Raw genomic sequence first — 22,444 nt, 5'->3', positions numbered from 1 at the left:
TCTTACATCCCATACCATAGAAGAAAGAAGCCTAAAGTTTTACCAGAGTAAATACAAATGAGTAGGTCATCTTCATAGAAACGCCCGAGCGCGGTTTGTATGGGAGCGCGCCAGTATATACGAGGGGCGGCTGAAAAGTTTTGAGCCTAAGTATCTTCAAGTGTTATTATTGACTCGCACTAAATTTTATTAATTTGCCAATAACCTCCTTAGTATATGTACAAAGTTTCATTTTATTAGCATCATCACGCTTTTAGTAATTAATCCGTAAACATCATCATGTCTCAGTCATCCGCGCAATGTACGAAATTGAAGTACACAGTTGTCATAAAATGCCTCACAAAGAAGAACAAAACGCTGACGGTAATATTTGAAGAGATGTCAACAGTTTATGGGGAGTCTGGGCCTTCATTTGCCACCATGAAAGATTGAATCCGATAATTCAATCATGGCAGGGAGTCGCTAAAAGATGACCGCAAGTCAGGACGGCCAGATTTCGCCATTAACGAATAAAATAATGAAAAGTTAAAGAATCTTGCTCTAGAGATCCGCGAATTAAGCTGTGACAGATAGCTGAAGCCATAGGCATTAGCAAAGAACGTATCGGCAATATTTTTCATACTCATTTGCACATGAAAAAGGGGTGTGCGCGATGGGTGTCAAAAATGCTCACGCCACTCGACAAACAGCGTCGAGTCACAACTTCGCAGGAGTTTTGGGACATCTTTGGCCTTAATCCTAACAATTTTTTTTCTCACATTGTCACTATTGATAAATAATAAATTCAGCAGTACGATTTAGAGTCAAAACAAGAGTCAATGCAATGGATTGAAAAGGGAAAACGCCGCCGCGGAAATTCAAAGTGGAGCGATCGACACCCAAGCTCATAGCCACTATTTTTGGGATTGTGGAGGAATTTTATTCATTGACTACCTACTTTAAAAAAAACTACAATAAACGGGGATTATTTTACTGTAATGTTGATAAGAGTGCGTCAAGTGGTTGTCGAAATAATAAGAGCTAAACTGGCGAAATGAAATCTGTTATTGCACGACAATTCGCCCGTGCACACCGCGCATGTTGCAAGACTTGCCCCGGGTAAAACTGGATTTCAAGAAATTAATCACCTACCATACAGTTTAGTCCAAATCCTTAGCTTTTTTTTCTAATTCTCAATTTGGACAAATGACCTCCAGGAACGAAGATTTTTAAGTGACAAAGAAATGAAGGCGTCGTTAGAGGATCATTTCGAAGGCAAAGTTTGCGAATTTTTTTTCAGTGAGTTAAAAGCTCTTTTACACAAATGTAAGAAGTGCGTTGTAGTAGAGGCAGATTAAATAGAAAAATATATTATTTATACTTTTCTATCGGCATTTTTAATACCTTAGGCTCAAAACTTTTCAGCCGCCCCTCGTATGCGGCGCGCACGCACACACTGACAAAATTTAGCGTGGATTAGCGGGGAGTTGCGCCGGATTTTGTCAGTGTGTGCGTGCGCGCCGCAAACGTATTGGCGCGCGCTCACATACAAACCACGCTCGGGCGTTTCTATGAAGATGACCTACTCATTTGTATTTACTCTGGTTTTACCGACTGAACTTATCTGTCCAGAACAAGCGAGCGCGAGCTACACGCCATCTGCACGGATCTCGTGCTACACCACTTCATCTGCCCGGCGATCGTGAACCCGGAGACGCACGGCGTGGTGGACGTGCCCGTGTCCTACATCGCGCGGTTCAACCTCATCCAGATCGCGCAGATCGTGCAGATGCTGTGCCTTATGCGGTACCAGGAGGTACGTGATGGAGTTTTGGTAGCGTTTGTGTGGTGTTATGTACTTTTTTTTTATCCACGAGGAAGCTCTTGGCCTGTATCTCACCTGATGGTAAGTGATGATCAGGCCGAAGGTGGAAGCGAGCTTCACCCGGAATCCTCAACCACGGAGGAACTGGCTATCTTACCTCTAACTGCCGGAACACAACAATGCAGTTACATTGTTGTTATGGCGACAGAATTAGGTAAGATGATGGTAGCTAAAGCCTGGTCCGTGAGCACGTAGAATTTTGTCCAATGACCCCAAGCTACCCATCCTTATCGCTCGCGCGTAATTATATTGCTGTCGCGACTGTGCGACGCGCGCCCGCAGTGAATGTGCGAGCGCGACAGCAACATAATTACGCGCGAGCGATAAGAATGGGTAGCTTGGGGTCATTGGACAAAATTCTACATGCTCACGGACCAGACTATACTGGAACACAACAATGCTGTTAACATTGTTGTTATGGCGACAGACTTAGGTAAGATGGTGGTAGCTAACCAGGCGGGCTTAGACAAGCCCTACGACCAACCAAACCGATCAGAAAAATCCGCCCCCACTGGGAATCGAACCCGGGACCTCTGCGTCTAAAGCAGGTGGTCTTACCACTAGACCACAGAGGCGGTACTTGGATAAATACAAGCGAGCGCGATCTGCACGGAGCTCGTCAGCACTTCATCTGCCCGGCGATCGTGAACCCGGAGACGCACGGCGTGGTGGACGTGCCCGTGTCCTACATCGCGCGGTTCAACCTCATCCAGATCGCGCAGATCGTGCAGATGCTGTGCCTCATGAGGTATCAAGAGGTAAGTGATGAAGTTTTGGTAGCGTTTGTGTGGTGTTATGTACTTTTTTATCCACGAAGAAGCTCTTGGCCTGTATCTCACCTGATGGTAAGTGATGATCAAGCTGAAGGTGGAAGCGAGCTTCACCCGGAATCGTCAACCACGGAGAAACTGGCTATCTTACCTCTAACTGCCGGAACACAACAATGCTGTTACATTGTTGTTATGGCGACAGAATTAGGTAAGATGGTGGTAGCTAAAGCCTGGTCCGTGAGCACGTAGAATTTTGTCCAATGACCCCAAGCTACCCATCCTTGTCGCTCGCGCGTAATTATATTGCTGTCGCGACTGTGCGACGCGCGCCCGCAGTGAGTGTGCGAGCGCGACAGCAACAGCCAGGCGGACTTAGACAAGCCCTACCACCAACCAAACCGAACAGAAAAATCTGCCCCAACTGGGAATCGAACCCGGGACTGTGCTGTGCCTTATGCGGTACCAGGAGGTACGTGATGGAGTTTTGGTGGCCTTTATGGTTAAGTGCTTCGATAATATCTTGGTGTCATTATGTAAACGTGATACACAATTTAAGAAAACTACTTTAGGGTCTTGCCACACTGGCGAATCGCAAGCGTCTTCTGGGCGGAGCAGCTGCGCCGCGCGTCCGCGTCGGAGACGCCGCGGCATTTTGCAAGCATTTTGGCGATCGCGGGATCTTGCAATCCGCCAGTGTAGCAAGGCCCTTAGTTTTGTTGACAGACAATGGACGATACGATAGCCATATGGATAGATAGATAAATGGGCGTGGCTAGAGGCTGTCAAATTTAATTCAAAAGTTTATGCTTACGCTCTAGCGACATGACCATATTTTACTGCCTTCTATCTACAGGGTGGAAACGTTAAGTGATCTCACTCGATTATTTCTAAACAAGACAAGATATCGAAAAACTGGTTACTGATCCTGAAAGTGCTTCACGAGCTCTTTCAAACGGCATCAGTAATAGTTTACAGAATTAACTGGATCTATCCGAAAATTCAATGTTTCCAGCCTCCATACTAAATGTATGCCAGCCACACTTAGAATGAACTCGTAATGCATTTTTATTTAAAATTATTAATGGAAAACATTGGTTTCAGGCTTTGTTTGCTAAAAATGCTAAAATATTATCAAGACATGAGTGCTATGACTGTGGCAGTACTAAATGTATGGAAGCTGGAAATATTGAATTTTCGGATAGCTCCAGTTTATTTTGTAACTTATTATTGGTACCTTTAGATAGAGCTCGTGGAGCACTTTCAGGATCAATAACCAGTTTCTGGATATCTTGTGTTATTTTTATTATTATGTGGTTTTACTAAATGTATGGAAGCTGGAAACATTGAATTTTCGGATAGATACAGTTTATTTTGTAACCTATTATTGGTTCCGTTGGATAGAGCTCGTAAAGCACTTTCAGGATCAGTAACCAGTTTTTGGATATCTCGTATAGTTTAGAAATAATCGAGTGAGATCACTTATCGTTTCCACCCTGTATTTATGATGATTTATTTGATTCGACGCAGCATTAACAAAGCCCAATAATTTCAGCCAAACCTACCTACCTATTTGATTACATGTAGAAGCCCATCGCCCATTTTCTGCCACGGAATTCCTGCGTAATGTTCCCATACATTTGACAGGTGGAGGCGAAAGTCCGCGACGTGTACGCCAAATTCGAGCTCTCGCGCGTGTGGTCGTTGTTAGACGCCGTGGTGGGCGACACTTGCGCGACCGCGCCCTCCGCACATTTAATTTCCATTTTTCATTGCGCATTTTCCGGTACAGAATTGCCGCGTAAAGTGATTCAAACTTCATCGTTCCCTTACCATCGACCTGGTGGAGGCGAAAGTCTGCGACGTCGCCAAGTTTGAGCGCTCGTGCGTGTGGTCGCTACTGTAAGCCGTGGTGTCCGAAACTTGCACACCCGCGCCCTCCGCGCGTTTTAATTTCATTTTCTATCGCGCATTTCCCAGCACGGAATTCCCGCGTAGTGTCTTAAACCTCATCGTTCCTATACATTTGGCAGGTGGAGGCGAAAGTCCGCGACGTGTACGCGAAATTCGAGCGGTCCTGCGTGTGGTCGCTGCTGGACGCAGTCGTGGGCGACACGTGCGCGCCCGCGCCCTCCGCGCCCGCGCCGCCCTCCGCGCTGCGCACCGACGCGCTGCTGCACACCACCGTGGCGCTGTTCACTGCGCACGACGCGCACGAGCTGGTGAGTGCTGTGCGCCGCACGCCCGCCGAGCGCTGTGCGCACCGACGCGCTGCTGCACACCACCGTGGCGCTGTTCACTGCGCACGACGCGCACGAGCTGGTGAGTGCTGTGCGCCGCACGCCCGCCGAGCGCTGTGCGCACCGACGCGCTGCTGCACACCACCGTGGCGCTGTTCACTGCGCACGACGCGCACGAGCTGGTGAGTGCTGTGCGCCGCACGCCCGCCGAGCGCTGTGCGCACCGACGCGCTGCTGCACACCACCGTGGCGCTGTTCACTGCGCACGACGCGCACGAGCTGGTGAGTGCTGTGCGCCGCACGCCCGCCGAGCGCTGTGCGCACCGACGCGCTGCTGCACACCACCGTGGCGCTGTTCACTGCGCACGACGCGCACGAGCTGGTGAGTGCTGTGCGCCGCACGCCCGCCGAGCGCTGTGCGCACCGACGCGCTGCTGCACACCACCGTGGCGCTGTTCACTGCGCACGACGCGCACGAGCTGGTGAGTGCTGTGCGCCGCACGCCCGCCGAGCGCTGTGCGCACCGACGCGCTGCTGCACACCACCGTGGCGCTGTTCACTGCGCACGACGCGCACGAGCTGGTGAGTGCTGTGCGCCGCACGCCCGCCGAGCGCTGTGCGCACCGACGCGCTGCTGCACACCACCGTGGCGCTGTTCACTGCGCACGACGCGCACGAGCTGGTGAGTGCTGTGCGCCGCACGCCCGCCGAGCGCTGTGCGCACCGACGCACTGCTGCACACCACCGTGGCGCTGTTCACTGCGCACGACGCGCACGAGCTGGTGAGTGCTGTGCGCCGGCCGCCCGCCGAGCGCTGTGCGCGCGGGCGCTGCTGGACCAGTCGTGGGCGACATGACTGCTGGCATAGATAGCGGTGCACACCTGCTGACATAGCGGGAGGTCTATATCCAGCGGCATACTCAACATGCAAGTATATCTATTATACTAGTCACCCAACAGCGACATGGCAATCAGGGACCAGGGCCTTGAAAAATAACCCTAGATACGCTAATGCTCAAAAGCCCTGAACTCGGCGATCTCATCGGCATATATCGTCAGCCTATTGTTTTTAATAACAGGCTGTAAAGGCGATTTATGAGACAACGCAAGTTCATTAACTACTGCAGATACGTAAAAATGTTCTCAAATATTTAATGACTTGTATTGAAGTATTTTTTTTACGTTTGTAGATAATGTTCTTGAGGCGGATATCGTCGAAACTAAACAACAACACTCCAAGTTTGACTGCTGATGAACAACCCAATGGAAATGTGTCCGAAGCTGCTGGGTCAAGGTATGAATACATCCTTGTTTTATTAATGGCGTTGATTTTTTTTCTGTTCCTGTAGCTATAATATTCCATCATGCTATATGATATGTTTGTAATTTTTTTAGCTTGAAAGAAAATTAACAGACTTGACATTTGACTTAGTACAATGAATTATATCTGTGTTCACAAGTATTCAAAACATTGTAGTGGCGAGTCGAGTCCCGAGCACGGCGCGCCGTGGTCGGAAGCTTGCGCTGCCCGCGTGGCCGCGCTGCTTCAGACGCTAGAGCCGAACTACCGCAGCCGCCTGCACGACCTGCTGCGGAAGATGCCCGACCTCAGCAACTACCGGTGAGTCGCGGCAGCAGGTCAGTCTCAGGAGCTATCCAGGAGGCGTGCGCTGCCCGCTGGGTGCGCTGCTTCAGACGCTAGAGCCGAACTACCGCAGCCGCCTGCACGACCTGCTGCGGAAGATGCCCGACCTCAGCAACTACCGGTGAGTCGCGGCAGCAGGTCAGTCTCAGGAGCTATCCAGGAGGCGTGCGCTGCCCGCTGGCCGCGCTGCTTCAGACGCTAGAGCCGAACTACCGCAGCCGCCTGCACGACCTGCTGCGGAAGATGCCCGACCTCAGCAACTACCGGTGAGTCGTGGCAGCAGGTCAGTCTCCACAGCAGGAGCTATCCAACACACTGTGAGAGACTATCCAACACACTTTCCGGGACTATCCATCCAACACACTGTCCGGGACTATCCAACACACTGTCCGGGACTATCCAACACACTGTCCGGGACTATCCAACACGCTGTGAGGGACTATCCAACACACTGTCCGGGACTATCCAACACACTGTCGGGGACTATCCAACACACTGTCCGGGACTATCCAACACACTGTCGGGGACTATCCAACACACTGTCCGGGACTATCCAACACACTGTCGGGGACTATCCAACACACTGTCCGGGACTATCCAACACACTGTCGGGGACTATCCAACACACTGTCCGGGACTATCCAACACACTGTCGGGGACTATCCAACACACTGTCCGGGACTATCCAACACACTGTCGGGGACTATCCAACACACTGTCCGGGACTATCCAACACACTGTCGGGGACTATCCAACACACTGTCCGGGACTATCCAACACACTGTCGGGGACTATCCAACACACTGTCCGGGACTATCCAACACACTGTCGGGGACTATCCAACACACTGTCCGGGACTATCCAACACACTGTCGGGGACTATCCAACACACTGTCCGGGACTATCCAACACACTGTCGGGGACTATCCAACACACTGTCCGGGACTATCCAACACACTGTCGGGGACTATCCAACACACTGTCCGGGACTATCCAACACACTGTCGGGGACTATCCAACACACTGTCCGGGACTATTCACACCTCTCGTTCCCATCGCTGTAACTCCTGTGTAGCCAGGATCTACAGCTTGACCGCCAATAAAAACCCAATCAGTTAAGGTCAAGCTTGTCCCGGAGGAAAGTTAAACTGTTGTTTTTTTTTATTTATTTATTTTTTATTTGTGTTGAGCGGCTATTCTAGTTCAATAAAGTCCTAGTATCACTGCTGCAAAACTGTTGTTAGACCTGCAACGAAATTAATCGGAAGAACATAGGAGAAGTTCAAAGTTAAGCGGATGACAGGTGACAAAATAACTACACACTGTGGCGGTTGGGTTGCAGCTTGTGTTTCTGTCAAAAATACAAGTACACTTACAGTATATGAATGGTCCAAATTATGTGAAATAAATGTTACTAACGTAACTCTTTTTTTCAAAGGCCAACGACCACCCCACCTGAGCCGAAAGAGGTTATCATCGAGAATGGCTACGGGAAACGAGGCATACTGGCCAAAGTGCCGAAGCCGCGGCTACCACGGTCCAGTTCAGCGGCCGCGCTGACAACTGACAGTGCGCCTGTCAACGGCAGCGTGGACAAGACTGACAGCTCGTTGGACCATCCAGAGGTGCTGATCATACGCCTGGCTAACGTGGAGGAGCATGATTATGTCGGTGAGTGGACAATACATCGTTTGAACTAAGTAGGGGACGCTGACAACTGACAGTACCCCTGTCAATGGCAGCGTGGACAAGACTGACAGCTCGCTAGACCATCCAGAAGTGCTGATCATACTCCTGGCTAACGAAGTCGATTGAAGTGTGTTTTATGTAATGTTAACCGTGCTGACATCTGACAGCGCGCTTGTCAATGGCGGTAGCGTATGTAGTCATCGTGAGATAAGTTCATGACAACCAAAGTAGCCAAAAAGCTCGCAACACGTCTTGTTACAATATTGGAAGAAGGTTGTGTTGTCAACTTTTTGGCGACGCTGCTGTATGAGCGAGATTGCACACATGACTGTATTATACTGATTCAAAGTCCAGTTTACTGATTTAAAACTTCCTTGAACTATATAATTATGTTATCGCCGAAATTAAACGTATACGATAAAACGGATCGTGTTCGTGTGTTAATGTGCTCTGAATGGACAGATAAGTTTTCATAATCTATTTGTTTATGTCCTAGCATACTTCTTTAGCCTTAAAGTGTATTTTTGTCTGCACAGGGATGGTCCCCGAGTCGAAAGTTCTGGAGTGCTACTACGGCGGGTCGGAAGCGGGCGACGCCGACGACGCCGCGTCGGCGCTGGCGGCGCCCGGGCCCGGCGCGCCCGTGCAGAAGCGGACACGGTATGCACATAGCTTATTTTGAATAGGTACATCTTTGCTACAGCAACAGAGGTTGACCGACAACCTCATAATGGTAGCAGGAAGACGCTGGATGCAGGCCGCTACCAACCGGCTAAGGTCAACCATTATTAAAATCACTGGAGGAGGCCTATTTTCAGCAGTGGACGTCCTATGGCTGAAATGATGATGATGAGATTATCTTTGTTAGCATAGGAATAATTTGAAAAATTTTGGTAAGGGTATGCATTTTTTAACAACTTATCATGACTTGACTCTTATCTTGATCTCAAATTCAAATTATTAGCTTGTTTCAAGGAATTTACTATTTACGCCCCAATGTTGCTTCGGGATAACAAATCAGCTGTGGTAGAAACTGTCAATCACGGTTGTCAGCCTCTTGGCTCATCCTAAGGGTGTACGCTAAAACTTACGCGGGAGCACGGAAATGCACGGTCGCCTCCCACCGCGCGTGTTGAAATGTCACACGCATGCGCGCCATACTACGCTGCTTATACTATCTTCCGTTGAATAAACGCGTGCGGGCGCTCACGCTATAATTACCTGAGGCCCTGAAGAAGATACAGCCTGATATTTTTGAGTTTTAAGTCTTACATTACCTTTGATTTGTGATGAACTTGCTTCTGTCGCTAGTTTCTCGGTGTCCCACGACGAGGTATCGCTGGGCAACACGTCGGACAACCTGGAGGCGGTTTCGGAGGCGGCGTCCAACCACAGTGTCACCTCCAGCCTCGAGCTCGAGACCGAGGACCAGAACGACAACCTGTCCGACATGGTAAGCAAGGTTCAACCGAATTTCGACCTTCTGCTGGACAATTTGCACCACCGGTCTTTCGATGCACGCATAAAAATGCTTCGAGAGACCGTGCGGAAACGGAGATCGTATAATATTTTAAACGTTTGGTTTTTTTTTACTATAAATAAATTATCACTATTACGGGTTTGACAACAAAACACTTTTATAAAAGTAAAGAAGCGAGCGGCACAGGGCCGGTCTTTGTGGAAATCCTTGGGGGAGGCCTTTGTCCAGCAGTGGACATCTTTAGGCTGAAACGAACGAACGAAACAAGTATCTCTTCAGTGTCCGCTACCATGAATCGTACAATCGAGTTGAAACGACGGAGATCGTACTTTGTGATGTTCCTAGAGAAAGGCTTACATCTGGATTGGCTTACAACTGAAGTAGTCACAACCCTGCCCGCCTAGCCAGAATAGCATTTCTAGATTTATTTTTCGATTAATTGAACAACGTGTTAATTATTTACAAATAAAGCTGGGTTGCACCATCTTACTTTAACTTCGACAAACGTCAAAAATCTGTCAAAAAACACCGGTTACCGTTATAGTTACGGTCAAAGTTAGGTGGTGCAAATCAGCCTAAGAAATACATTTATCACGAAGATATTAACTTGTCTGTCACAGGTATCGGCAAACGTGAGCGGTCGCGGCAGCCCTAACATTTCGGGCCGTGAGACTCCTTCGTCCCAAGTCACTGACGGCGACGCTCCACCTAGGAGGTAAATATTATGGGTGATTGATTTCTAGAGGAAGATGTAAGAAAGGTGAATGATTGATTAATGACTGAACATGTGTGATATGATTTATAGATGTAGAAAGGAGACAATGATATGAATGTGTGAATAAAAGATAATATAAAAAAGGTGGAATCGCTTGTTTTTAAAGATTCAAAATGCAAACACTAATAAACTTACACGCTCGTTGAACAGTGTTTTAAAGTGATGACGTTTAGTACGGAAACGTAATTTTAAAAAAGGGTAAGAACATAACACAGCGAACCTCCAGCTACGCATTTCCATTTTTTCTTGCGATAGAATAAAACGACATGATCGGATGGTTTTTACAGGAAATGGTGCGTGTGTTAAATACGAGTATTTTCAGCTATAAAATTATTTGTTTTTCTTAGGTTACCACAAAACGCGCCCGTGAATCAGCCGAGCAGCGCTCAGGCGAAGATGATGAAGCAGACGCGCAACGACATCGATGATAAGTTCTGCAAGTTTGAGATCAAGGTAAGATATTTGATAGAGGTCGAGAAGTCAGTGATTTAGAATATTCTGTGTAACTTGTTTAGGCAGCGTTTCCACCAGAGAAGTGCGAGGATGCGTAGCGAGGGATGTGTTTGTAAAGAACCAATAGAATCGCTTCATTTACCGAGGCGAGGCTACGCAACCTCGCACATCTCTGGTGGAAACGCATCTTAAGGCAGTGGCGCGGGAGTGCAGTGGCAAGATTATTTGCGTATAATCAACATTACATGACGGAACAGAGCCGAGATTTTTTTAAATAACTAGATTTCATTCTGTCAATTTCATTCAATCTGAATGACATCTTATTGGTTGTTCAAAACATTTCTTAGCTCCGCTCTGCCTTGGTGGAAACCGGGTCCAACAGCCCGCGCGTCTGCACGTTAGGAATTTCGTTTGCGAACATAAACAATCACCTCGACACGACGCCGTTATAGTGCCGCACGAACGCGATTTACCCGCTGGTTTCAAGAAAGGGTCAGCGTTAGAACAGAACCAGCCACAGAACGTCTACTCATGAACATAGGTCTTCCCCAATGATTTCCACATCGCCCGGTCGCTAGCGGCCTGCGTTCAGCGCCTTCCTGCTACCTTTATGAGGTCGTCGGTCCACCTCACCTCCAGAACCTTGCTGTCCCATCAGCCGTCAGCCCGTCAGTTCTGCCCTGTCCATTCCCACTTCAGCTGCTAATCGCCTAATTAACTAATCCTACTAATATTATAAATGTGAAAGTTTGGATGTCTGGATGTTTGGATGTCTGGATGTTTGGATGTCTGGATGTTTGTTACTCTTTCACGCAAAAACTACTGAACGGATTTTGATGAAACTTTACAGTATTATTGTTTACAACCCAGAACAACATATAGGCTATAATTCATGATGATCTGTGTCAAACTAAATTTCACGCGGGTGAAACCGCGGGCAAAAGCTAGTTAGTTATATTTTATTTAATCATCATTTATGTGAATACAGAAGCTGCTGGAAGGCGACGAGACCATCAGCATAATGTCGGACACGTGGAGCACCGACGTGTTAGCTTCCGACTCCGAGACCATCGGCGACTCCTGCGACCACACGCAGCTGCAGCACAACCAGAGTAAGATATATTATAGCTTTCGTTCCTTACATGCACGTTTTCACCACCAATCCCTAATTTTTAAGTGACTCCTATGGTAACACAAGGATTTTTTTTCATAGGGGTCACTTAAAAATTAGGGATTGATAGTGAAAACGGGCATCAGCCAAATGACGTCCACTGCTGGACAAAGGCCTCCAAGGATTTCCATAACGACCAGTCTTGCGCTGCCCGCATACAGGTTCTTCTCGCAACCTTCACCAAATCGTCGGTCCACCTAGTGGGAGGCCTACCCACGCTACGTCTTCGTCGTGGTCGCCACTCGAGAACTTTTCTCCCCCAATGGCCATCTCTACGAGTTATGTGCCCCGCCCACTGCCACTTGATTTTAGCAATTCTGCGGGCTATATCGGTCACTTTGGTTTTCCTGCGGATCTCCTCATTTCTGATTCGATCACGCAGGGAAACTGAGCATAGCCCGCTCCATCGCCCTTTAGGTGACCTTGAGCCTTCTTATAAGGCCTATAGTAAGCGACCACGTTTCAGATCTAGTGTCTGTCTTGAGATTTAGTCTCCACTGCAGGAAAACGACCCTCTCTAATTTACCACCAGACAAATGTAAGATTTGCCTATACTCCTCATGCTGGCCAAACAGGTTGGGGAGGTTTTGATTCATCATCATCTCAGCCATAGGACGTCCACTGCTGAACATAGGCCTCCCCAAATTCTTTCCATGTTGCCCGGTTGGTAGCGGCCTGCGTCCAGCGCCTTCCTGCTACCTTTATGATGTCGTCGGTCCACCTTGTGGGTGGACGTCCCACGCTGCGTTTTCCGGTTATGATTGGTTAAAAAAATAGTCATAAGTGTACATTGATACTTGTCTTTTTAGGTGTGAACGCGAACAACACAAATGCGCCGGACGCGTCCGAGACGGCCAGCGAGTCGGCCTGGAGCATGGACGTGCTGGCGTCCGACAGCGACCGCAACACCGAGGTACCTTATTCACCTGCAATAAGGCTCATTCTAGAGCGACCGCGGACAACACAAACGCGCCGGACGCGTCCGAGACGGCCAGCGAGTCGGCCTGGAGCATGGACGTGCTGGCGTCCGACAGCGACCGCAACACCGAGGTACCTTATTCACTTGCAATAAGGCTCATTTTAGGGTGACGAACAACAGGAACGCGCCGGCTGCAAAATGATCAGCTAATGTATAGATAGTCTGATACGCTATCGACTGTACTGACTGGCTTTGGAGCGGAAGTGTGACAGTTACGAGATAATTATTACCAGTAATCAAGTCAGTGGGGGCGTTTGGCGGAAAAAAGGGCTTGTAAGCAAAATGGCGACCGCTACAGCAGGTTTCGGCGAGGACACGTTTGCAAACTTCAATACTGTATTTCATTCATTTCTTAGCAGTGACATGATAATGGCAGCGCTTACCGCTTAGTGATCGCCATTTTGCTTACAAGCGCTTTTTTCCGCCCCCAGTAAGTATTTATAAATTATGTCACTGTAATGTATTTCATAACGTTCGTAACGCTAGATGTGAGTTAATAGAGCTTGGAGTATCTGATCATAAAGCCCAATTTTTGACAGTTCCAATAAAAAAGACTTGTTTATTTGATCACTGGTTCTCCTTTAGACGTGATTACTCTAAAGAGAACCTGAGAAAGTTCGGTGACTGTCTAAGTCAACTTACATTTATAGTCTTTTTCACCTAAGATGATCCGTATGACGTTTCGAGTTTGAAAGATTTAGAGATGTCACATAACTAAACCATAGCGATTTATCTATCGATTTTTTTCGAAGAGGTAGTGAAACCTACTTTTAGAGAAATATTTTATATAGGTGTTATTTAACAAAAAACATGTTTTTTTTTAATTACAAATATTATTGTAACAATTTTTTATTGATAATATTCAAATTTCATGGTTCGTGTTCAAAAAAACGATTCCTAAAAAGTACTGGTTCTGTTTCTTTAAGAGCGTTGTCACATTTTTCATGCAGAAATCGAGAATTTGACAGATTTAGAAATGATTTTAGTCATATAATTTATTGTTATAGCTTCTTTTGACTTATATCATCGTAATTATCATACGTTTTTACGGAATGTCTATTGACAAAATCTCGTTTANTGAATTTGAAAAAAGTCACTATGAAAAATTTGCCATTTTTATTTATTTTCACTTACACTACAATTTATTTGTAGGTGGACACAGACGACTGTGTGTCGGTGGCGGCGCGTTCTGACACGTCATGGCCACGCCGGCCCTCGCACAACGATGACGCGATCAAACAGCTGCAGCAGGTATTGTGAACTTTACTACTGTCAGAATGAGGGCTATCGTTTTAGCGCTCACCAGTTAGCGCCACGGTAGAGTAAGGTCCTGTCACTTGCTAGTAGCGAAGACAGTGGCGCCGACTGGTGAGCGCTAAAGTGGTAGGAGGACTATCGCATTTGCACTCGTCAAGATGGCGCCACTGTAGAGTAAGGTCCTGTCAATCGCCAGGGGTGCCAACTGTTAAGTATAAAAAGGATAGCCCTCATTGACGATCAAGCTGTAAATCCTGGCTACACAGGAATTGCAGTTGTGCACTTTTATACTTTACACAACCAAGGCCCATTGTCCGCATGTCACAGATTATCATTTTTTTTTAAATTAAATGAATTGAAATGTTTTATTCAGTGACACAAAACAACACAAAATAAACAACAGAAAACACAAGCATAATCGACGGGGAAAAATGTGCTTATCTCTTAGTATCTATATATCTTCTTCATATTGCTGCAACTGCAATCTAATAAAAGTAACCATTTGTTTCATTTAACAGAACGGCAACGTAAAGAGGCCTACTGATGTCGGAAGTCCACGACACACCTCTCGGCCAGGGCTTACAAATAGGTAAGCTTTTGCAAAATTCGACCGTATTATTTAATAGTTAAAGCAGGGCCGTCTTTAACCTACTAGGAGCCCTGGGCACTTAAGGATCAAGGCGGGCCCATATCATCTGGAGAAAGGTCTTTTGAGTAGACAGGGCCCCCCTTGGTCGCGGGGCCCTGGGCACGTGCCCAAAGTGCCCAGTGGGAAAGAGGGGCCTGAGTTAAAGACCATATTCAGGTTTAACCTTCCTCGCTCAAAGGTATTCTCATGATATTGCAGTCGTTGAATATGAAACCTTAAATGTACTACCATAAAGTCGACATTCGCAGGGGCGGCGGCTACCTGAGCGCGACCGCGGCGCTGTCTCGCGGCGGCGAGCTAGACTTGCCGGCGCACAACCACCCGCCGTCGCACTTCATAGAGAACAGGAAGAGTATCCTTGTCAACGGCTACCCGGTAAGTTTGTTATCTTAAACTTTATGGTACTACCGGCCGCCCGCGTCTTCGTACGCATGGACCTCGTTTTACCCCTATCTGTTGTTTGATAATATCATGTTAATAGATGGCGTTTCACGGCTTCCCCCGTATGAATATTTAAGAACATCAAAAACAGTAGTGCCAGCGCTGTAGATTTTAACCAATGACGATAGATGGCGCTTTTTAGACACGTCTTATCATATCGCATAAATTATAACCTATATGTTAATCTGGGTTATAAACAATAATACTGTAAAGTTTCATCAAAATCCGTTCAGTAGCTTTTGCGTGAAAGAGTAACAAACATCCAGATATCCAAACTTTCGCATCTGGGGGCACGGCAGTGCCCCCACCAAGTCGAGCAAAAAAGCGGCACGGCCGTACCATCTTTTTCTCGAAGCAATTCAGGCCATTTTCGACCCCCTGTATCATCGTTGTGGATAAAACTAGAAGACTGTATTTTCAGTATCCATGCAGGCATTGTAAAGACACGGTATATTTCAAATTTCATTCAATTTGAACCAGTAGTTTAAGAATTATAACGGGTCAAAGTTTCTTAATTTTGTCACTCACTCGGCCGAATACTGAAACGCCATTTAAATATTTGACGGCTTCTCAAATAGTTAAGCAGCTCCTAAACTTACATTTCGCATACTCAAAACAATATCTGAGCAGTTCTCAATTTTTAAGCACCTCTCAAATTAAGTTGCACTCAAACGCCACTTAAATGAATNGGCCAGGAAATCTTTAACGTTTTACATAAATTATTGACTTGGCCATCGCACTAAATAATTTAATTTACACGTGTTTTCATGCGATGGCCAAGTCAATATATTTATGTAAAACGTTAAAGATTTCCTGGCCTGGACTTGGTATTACATGGATCTCACAACTTTTTACCGTAGAACAACTGAGTTGCGAGACTTGGTTTTTTTGACAAGTATTGTTTTTGATGGGATTTATAATATTAGTAGGATAAAACTGGACAAAGTGAAACTTTTAGCATCTCTACGGTGGAACTTTTCAGTAAAACTATGATAATAAAGGGGCGGCGATTCCACACCGCACACTTAAAAACGCTAAACACGGCGATTGAGTGGCTTTTCGGAAGCTTGTCGCAGCGATAGCCGTCGCTGAAACGCGTGATTCTGATACCGCGTCCGAACGCATGAAGTCGTGAAATCGCGACACTGCATCGATTTAGTCTCAAAATCGCTGATCCCCCTAAATCCAGCCTAAAGTAGCTTGTCTGCTGTGGTCCTAATGATAGAGATTTCTCTCTCGTCTCACCTTTACGCCGAGCTGAGATTGGGAGATGCATATTGCTTCAAAAGAAGGAATGGTATCGCAAAGTAATATTTGCAAAATGTAATTATCAACATCTGTTAAATTATATTGTAACTGTATGTTTCCCAAAAATAAATAAATCTGAAATATCACATAACCATCCTTCTTCTTTTTTCCACATGGCGGCGTGTGTTTCTACGTTTGCCAATGTTGTATCTCATATCCATAATGTTATCTTGTTGACAGGTGATGACGTGCTACGCGACGTCAGCCCCCGAAAGTCCTAGCACGTCAACTCCGGCGCAGCTGCCTAATGATGTGTTCGATTTCGTACCGCAAAATGGGTAAATATATATTTTCATCATTTGTAAAATATATTGTTTACTTGAAAAAATCAAAATGCCTAAGAGTTCGATTCCTACTTTAGGCCTTTCGATTTCTTCAAGTATTTAGAAATCTTAGGCCGGCAATACACGGACAGCTCGAGCAGTTAGTCAGTGATCAACATACACGGACCGCTCTTGCAGTCAGGAGTCAACAGCTTGAAGCTGCCAGTGATAACTGCTCGAGCAGTTGGTATTAACTGCTCAACAAATCACAAGCGCGCGCGCCGTGGAATGAAGAAAGTGGGCTGAGGTAACTGCGCGAGAGCTGTCGACAGCTCGAGCAGTCAGTGTATGGCTGGCGACTGCTTGACCGCACGATGAAAATTCACCGTGCTGTCGACCGCCCGAATCAGTTGCAACTGCTCGAGCGGTTCGTGTATTTGCGTCCATAGAACTCTGCAGTTCACTGTGCAGTCGCAGCTTGAAGCTGTCGACCCTGACTGCTTCAAGCGGTCCGTGTATTGCCGGCCTTATGGTTAAACCTAATTTAAACTAACTAATCGAATACAAACATTAATTTGGTCCACAGAAACAGCGTGCAAACGGAATCCACTCTAGACGGCGGGAACAACAGCCAATCAGATGCGACCTCTCAATGGGTGGACGATAGTTTCCCACCTCAACATTCCCCGGAGCGTCCTTACCCTTCCACCTCTAAGTACGACCTGCCGTCGACCTCCAAGCCCTACGATGACCAGGATCTGATGGACCGATCGCTCAACTCTAGCGAGAGTTCCTTCAACGCCATGTCGGTCAGCCAGTACGATAGGCGTTACGATTCTGGGATTGACACCGAGCAACCGGAGGCCAGGTCAGTTTAGATAAATTTTTAACCGATTTCAAAAAAGGAGGAGGTTATATGTTCGGCCGTATGTTTTTTTTTTTACTTGATTATTATAGGTTAACTCAGACAGTGCCTAAAATATGCGAGCGAGACTTCAGAAATGCTTCAGATTTGTACTCTCTGTCACGTCTTATGTCACCCTTCCGTGCCGCTCTCATACCTCAGGCACTGATTGATTTAGGCTGATTTTAGTGTCACGCGGACTGTCCGGTGCGGACCCGCTCCGCACGGCCAATTTGTATGAACTTCTAGGGAGCGTTTTAGAGTAACGCGGCCCGGAGGAACCGCTCCGCTCCCTAGCAGTTCATACAGATCGGCTGTGCGGAGCGATCCGCACTGACAGTCCGCGTGACACTAAAACCAGCCTTAAACGCTAGACTTATAACACAAATTAAAAGTATAAACAATACATGAGCTGAACATGTTTCATATCCACCGATTCGCAGGTGAGACCTGCAGTTTTGTAATACAAGGTTTCCCTAGTTTAGGCTTCAGTATAAATTACCATTATTCTGTAATCACGTGTAGAAATATATTTTTTTATCTTTTTAGGTCAGCAATAACCGATCTGATGACCCGCATGAGTTCCGCCACCATTTCGACCTCGGCCAATCTTGTAAACAACTTGACGGCTCGGATCGTCAAATCGGAGATTCGAACGAGTATAGTGAGCATCAGCTCGTCTAGAATCGAGAAGAAAAGAGATGCGACGAGTAATATGTCGCTTAGTACGCTGTCGGTGAATAGTGCAGAGACTTCTGTGTCGGATAAGAGCTCGAGCCAGGACGTGAATTCGGAGAATGTAACGGAGAGGCGCGTCAGTCCGCCGCCGGCCAAGGCGCCGTCGACTGGTGCTATACCGAAAAGCATCAGCTTCGATGCTACAGCTGAGAAGTCGCAAAGGTAAAGATTGTTTTTGTATCTTGATTTTTATATGCCATGAATTGTTACTTATCTGGGGTTTCTACTAGGATAAATGGGATGAAAACTGAATACGGCGATGTAGCGTGCTATGCTCGGAATTCCCTGCGTGATCGAATCAGAAATGCCTGCAAAATTGCTAAACTCAAGTGGCAGCGGGCAGGGCATATAGTGACGTAGTATTTATTTTAAAACTTTCTTTTTAGGCGACGTATGGCCGGCGAAGAGAGCCTTGTGGGCAATCTCGATGAGCTCAAGAACAACGTGAAACGCTCCGGAGGAAACTTGCTGCACAAGATCAAGATGTTCCGACAGAAAGGCCGCTCGCATCACCAGCAGAATGGTAAGTATTTAATGCCGCCATTACACTATGCGCGAAATTGAGCAGATGTACGGCGAAATGAATAAAACTGCATGTTTCGATCAATTTCGCGCATAGTGCGACGGTGTCATAAGCCACAGACTGGAAGCCAATTCTTCTGAAACCTGGCCCTTCGACAAAGATCATTTCGGTGTTTTATTGTTTAAATGGTTACGTGAAGCGATTTTGAAATGAGAACTAACGTCCCCTGGGGATTCCTTCCTAGACAAATCCAAATTCCACACGTTATTGCTATTCCACACGTTAAATAAGATGTTCAAAGTAATATTCGTGGAAGGTTTTATAACTCGAGTAACTTGGCATTCATTTGGTCCAACAGACATCAAGGTATCCGAAGAGGAGGTCCGCAGCGACGACGGCTGCCGCTCCGAGAGCTCGGAAGACATCCTGGCCAAGTACCGGCGCGCGCCCGAGCCCGCCAAGCGCCGGCCGAGCGGCGCGCGCCGCGTGTCCGACGTCGACGCCGCCGACCTCGACAAGTGAGTACAAGCACGAGGCCAAGTATCATCAAGGTATCCGAGGAGGTTCGCAGCGACGACGGCTGCCGCTCCGAGAGCTCGGAAGACATCCTGGCCAAGTACCGGCGCGCGCCCGAGCCCGCCAAGCGCCGGCCGAGCGGCGCGCGCCGCGTGTCCGACGTCGACTCCGCCGACCTGGACAAGTGAGAAAGAAAGAAAACATTTTTAATTAGTATCACACATACAATATTTACAACAATTAAAAAAATATATAATAAAATGCTCTTGCCCGTACCTGCCAAGCGCTGACCCCGCTTGTTCCCAATGAGTCACATCCAAACGAGTAACAATTACTTGTTGGGAAAAAAAACCGGTAGTCACACTGTTACTCGTTAGGACATCTGTTTAACATATTTTCTTTACTGTCACAAGTGTCACACTGCAGCCAGTAACAGTGTGACTCGTTGGGATAAAGCGATCCCAAAACAAAAGTCGTTGGGACAAAGTGAGCGTAAAAGTATTCTTTATAAGCCTATTTGCAAAAATAAATGACTTTTATAAGCTTTACAACCAGTTAAGTACACTGTTACTGGATTATTTCCCAACGGGTCACATCTTAAGTTTAAGTTAGGATAAAGAGATTCCGTTAAAAAATAAACATCATAACATAAAATTAACGTAACAGTGTTATTTGTTCGAAACGCTCTGACCAATCTTGATTTGTTCTGTTCATCCTAGTGGCGAATGTCGCGTGACCTGCCGGGCTAGGATGCGCCGTGATATACTTAATCGACGTCAAAATGTATGGGCAAAATCGATAAAACGGCGTGATAACCGCTTATCGCGGCGCGCATTCTAGTCCTGCTGGAACCACACGGGTTCGGCTGAATAATAATTATAATTCAATTCAAACGCCTTAAATATAAATGCTTGTTACCAGATGCGAGGGCGTGGTGGACCTGAACGACCCGGAGGTGTTCAACAGCATGAAGCGGCGCCTGCGCATGGTGCTGTCCAACCCCGACCTGTACTCCGTGGAGTATGTGCCCAACGTGAGTCTGATGACGTTGCAAGATTTCATATTTCATTACTGGTTTCTTATGACAGATGTCAAAACGTTGAATACGTCTCAAAGTTTTTGTCTCTAATAAGATTAATAGTCGGGTCCATATTAGAAGAGTTACTGCGCTTGAGGAGCGGCGCCGAGCGCCATTAGAGTATTCACATTCGTGTTGTGAACCCAGCTATTTACATGGTTATTTTTGTCTATATCAGGGGGCTTAGTGTGAGTTTATATCAAACGTCTTTACTAGTGACTATATAAAAAAAATGAAATGTATGACGGATTGTACAGCGTCCCTAACGGGTACTTTCAAGAGTTAAAATCTTCATAGATTTTTTTGGCACACTCGCTAGAGAAGACGTTTACTCCGCCAGCATTGTTTATTCTGACGCTAAGAATACGTACGGTTTTGTCGTCCAGCGCTGCACGAGCACGTCCCTCATCGAGTGGGTCCGCGCCGCAGCCGCGGGCGCCAGCAGCGAGGCCGGCGCCGCCATCGCCAGCGCCGTCGCCCGCGCGCTCACCGCGCCCGCCGCGCCGCGCCTCGCCGCCGCGCTGCGGGCCGACCTGGCGGCGCGCCGGCCCTACGCCGCCTACCTGGCCTCGTGCCGCGCCGCGCTGCAGCACGCCGCCCGCGCGCGCGCCACGTGAGTACCCCGCCCGCCGCCGCCTGCGGGCCGACCTGGCGGCGCGCCGGCCCTACGCCGCCTACCTGGCCTCGTGCCGCGCCGCGCTGCAGCACGCCGCCCGCGCGCGCGCCACGTGAGTACCCCGCCCGCCGCCGCCTGCGGGCCGACCTGGCGGCGCGCCGGCCCTACGCCGCCTACCTGGCCTCGTGCCGCGCCGCGCTGCAGCACGCCGCCCGCGCGCGCGCCACGTGAGTACCCCGCCCGCCGCCGCCTGCGGGCCGACCTGGCGGCGCGCCGGCCCTACGCCGCCTACCTGGCCTCGTGCCGCGCCGCGCTGCAGCACGCCGCCCGCGCGCGCGCCACGTGAGTACCCCGCCCGCCGCCGCCTGCGGGCCGACCTGGCGGCGCGCCGGCCCTACGCCGCCTACCTGGCCTCGTGCCGCGCCGCGCTGCAGCACGCCGCCCGCGCGCGCGCCACGTGAGTACCCCGCCCGCCGCCGCCTGCGGGCCGACCTGGCGGCGCGCCGGCCCTACGCCGCCTACCTGGCCTCGTGCCGCGCCGCGCTGCAGCACGCCGCCCGCGCGCGCGCCACGTGAGTACCCCGCCCGCCGCCGCCTGCGGGCCGACCTGGCGGCGCGCCGGCCCTACGCCGCCTACCTGGCCTCGTGCCGCGCCGCGCTGCAGCACGCCGCCCGCGCGCGCGCCACGTGAGTACCCCGCCCGCCGCCGCCTGCGGGCCGACCTGGCGGCGCGCCGGCCCTACGCCGCCTACCTGGCCTCGTGCCGCGCCGCGCTGCAGCACGCCGCCCGCGCGCGCGCCACGTGAGTACCCCGCCCGCCGCCGCCTGCGGGCCGACCTGGCGGCGCGCCGGCCCTACGCCGCCTACCTGGCCTCGTGCCGCGCCGCGCTGCAGCACGCCGCCCGCGCGCGCGCCACGTGAGTACCCCGCCCGCCGCCGCCTGCGGGCCGACCTGGCGGCGCGCCGGCCCTACGCCGCCTACCTGGCCTCGTGCCGCGCCGCGCTGCAGCACGCCGCCCGCGCGCGCGCCACGTGAGTACCCCGCCCGCCGCCGCCTGCGGGCCGACCTGGCGGCGCGCCGGCCCTAC

General features: G+C 49.0%; 1 protein-coding gene and 1 non-coding gene across 2 annotated transcripts in view; one reads left to right on the top strand and one right to left on the bottom strand.

The window, feature by feature from the left end:
- The window catches only part of Gapvd1 (GTPase activating protein and VPS9 domains 1), a 48,896-nt gene that overhangs the window by 8,300 nt on the left and 18,152 nt on the right, over positions 1–22,444 (top strand). The window contains 23 exon segments of the mRNA XM_028308146.1: positions 1,612–1,795; positions 4,665–4,853; positions 6,062–6,165; positions 6,349–6,492; positions 6,576–6,782; positions 7,955–8,187; positions 8,742–8,865; positions 9,517–9,658; positions 10,306–10,400; positions 10,808–10,913; positions 11,902–12,025; positions 12,894–13,036; positions 13,039–13,134; positions 14,216–14,314; positions 14,839–14,909; positions 15,218–15,344; positions 16,899–16,996; positions 17,568–17,849; positions 18,435–18,785; positions 19,010–19,146; positions 19,505–19,664; positions 20,584–20,695; positions 21,127–21,353. Coding sequence (XP_028163947.1) covers positions 1,612–1,795; positions 4,665–4,853; positions 6,062–6,165; positions 6,349–6,492; positions 6,576–6,782; positions 7,955–8,187; positions 8,742–8,865; positions 9,517–9,658; positions 10,306–10,400; positions 10,808–10,913; positions 11,902–12,025; positions 12,894–13,036; positions 13,039–13,134; positions 14,216–14,314; positions 14,839–14,909; positions 15,218–15,344; positions 16,899–16,996; positions 17,568–17,849; positions 18,435–18,785; positions 19,010–19,146; positions 19,505–19,664; positions 20,584–20,695; positions 21,127–21,353 — 3,555 coding nt within the window.
- Positions 2,368–2,439, bottom strand: TRNAL-UAG (transfer RNA leucine (anticodon UAG)). The gene has a single exon. It is a non-coding gene; the product is annotated as a tRNA-Leu (tRNA).

The sequence above is a fragment of the Ostrinia furnacalis genome, unplaced genomic scaffold (genome assembly GCF_004193835.3).
Source record: "Ostrinia furnacalis isolate ACB-3 unplaced genomic scaffold, ASM419383v2 OfSCF2392, whole genome shotgun sequence".
NCBI classification, from domain to species: Eukaryota; Metazoa; Arthropoda; class Insecta; order Lepidoptera; family Crambidae; genus Ostrinia; species Ostrinia furnacalis.
This window is presented reverse-complemented; position numbering and strand designations above follow the sequence as displayed.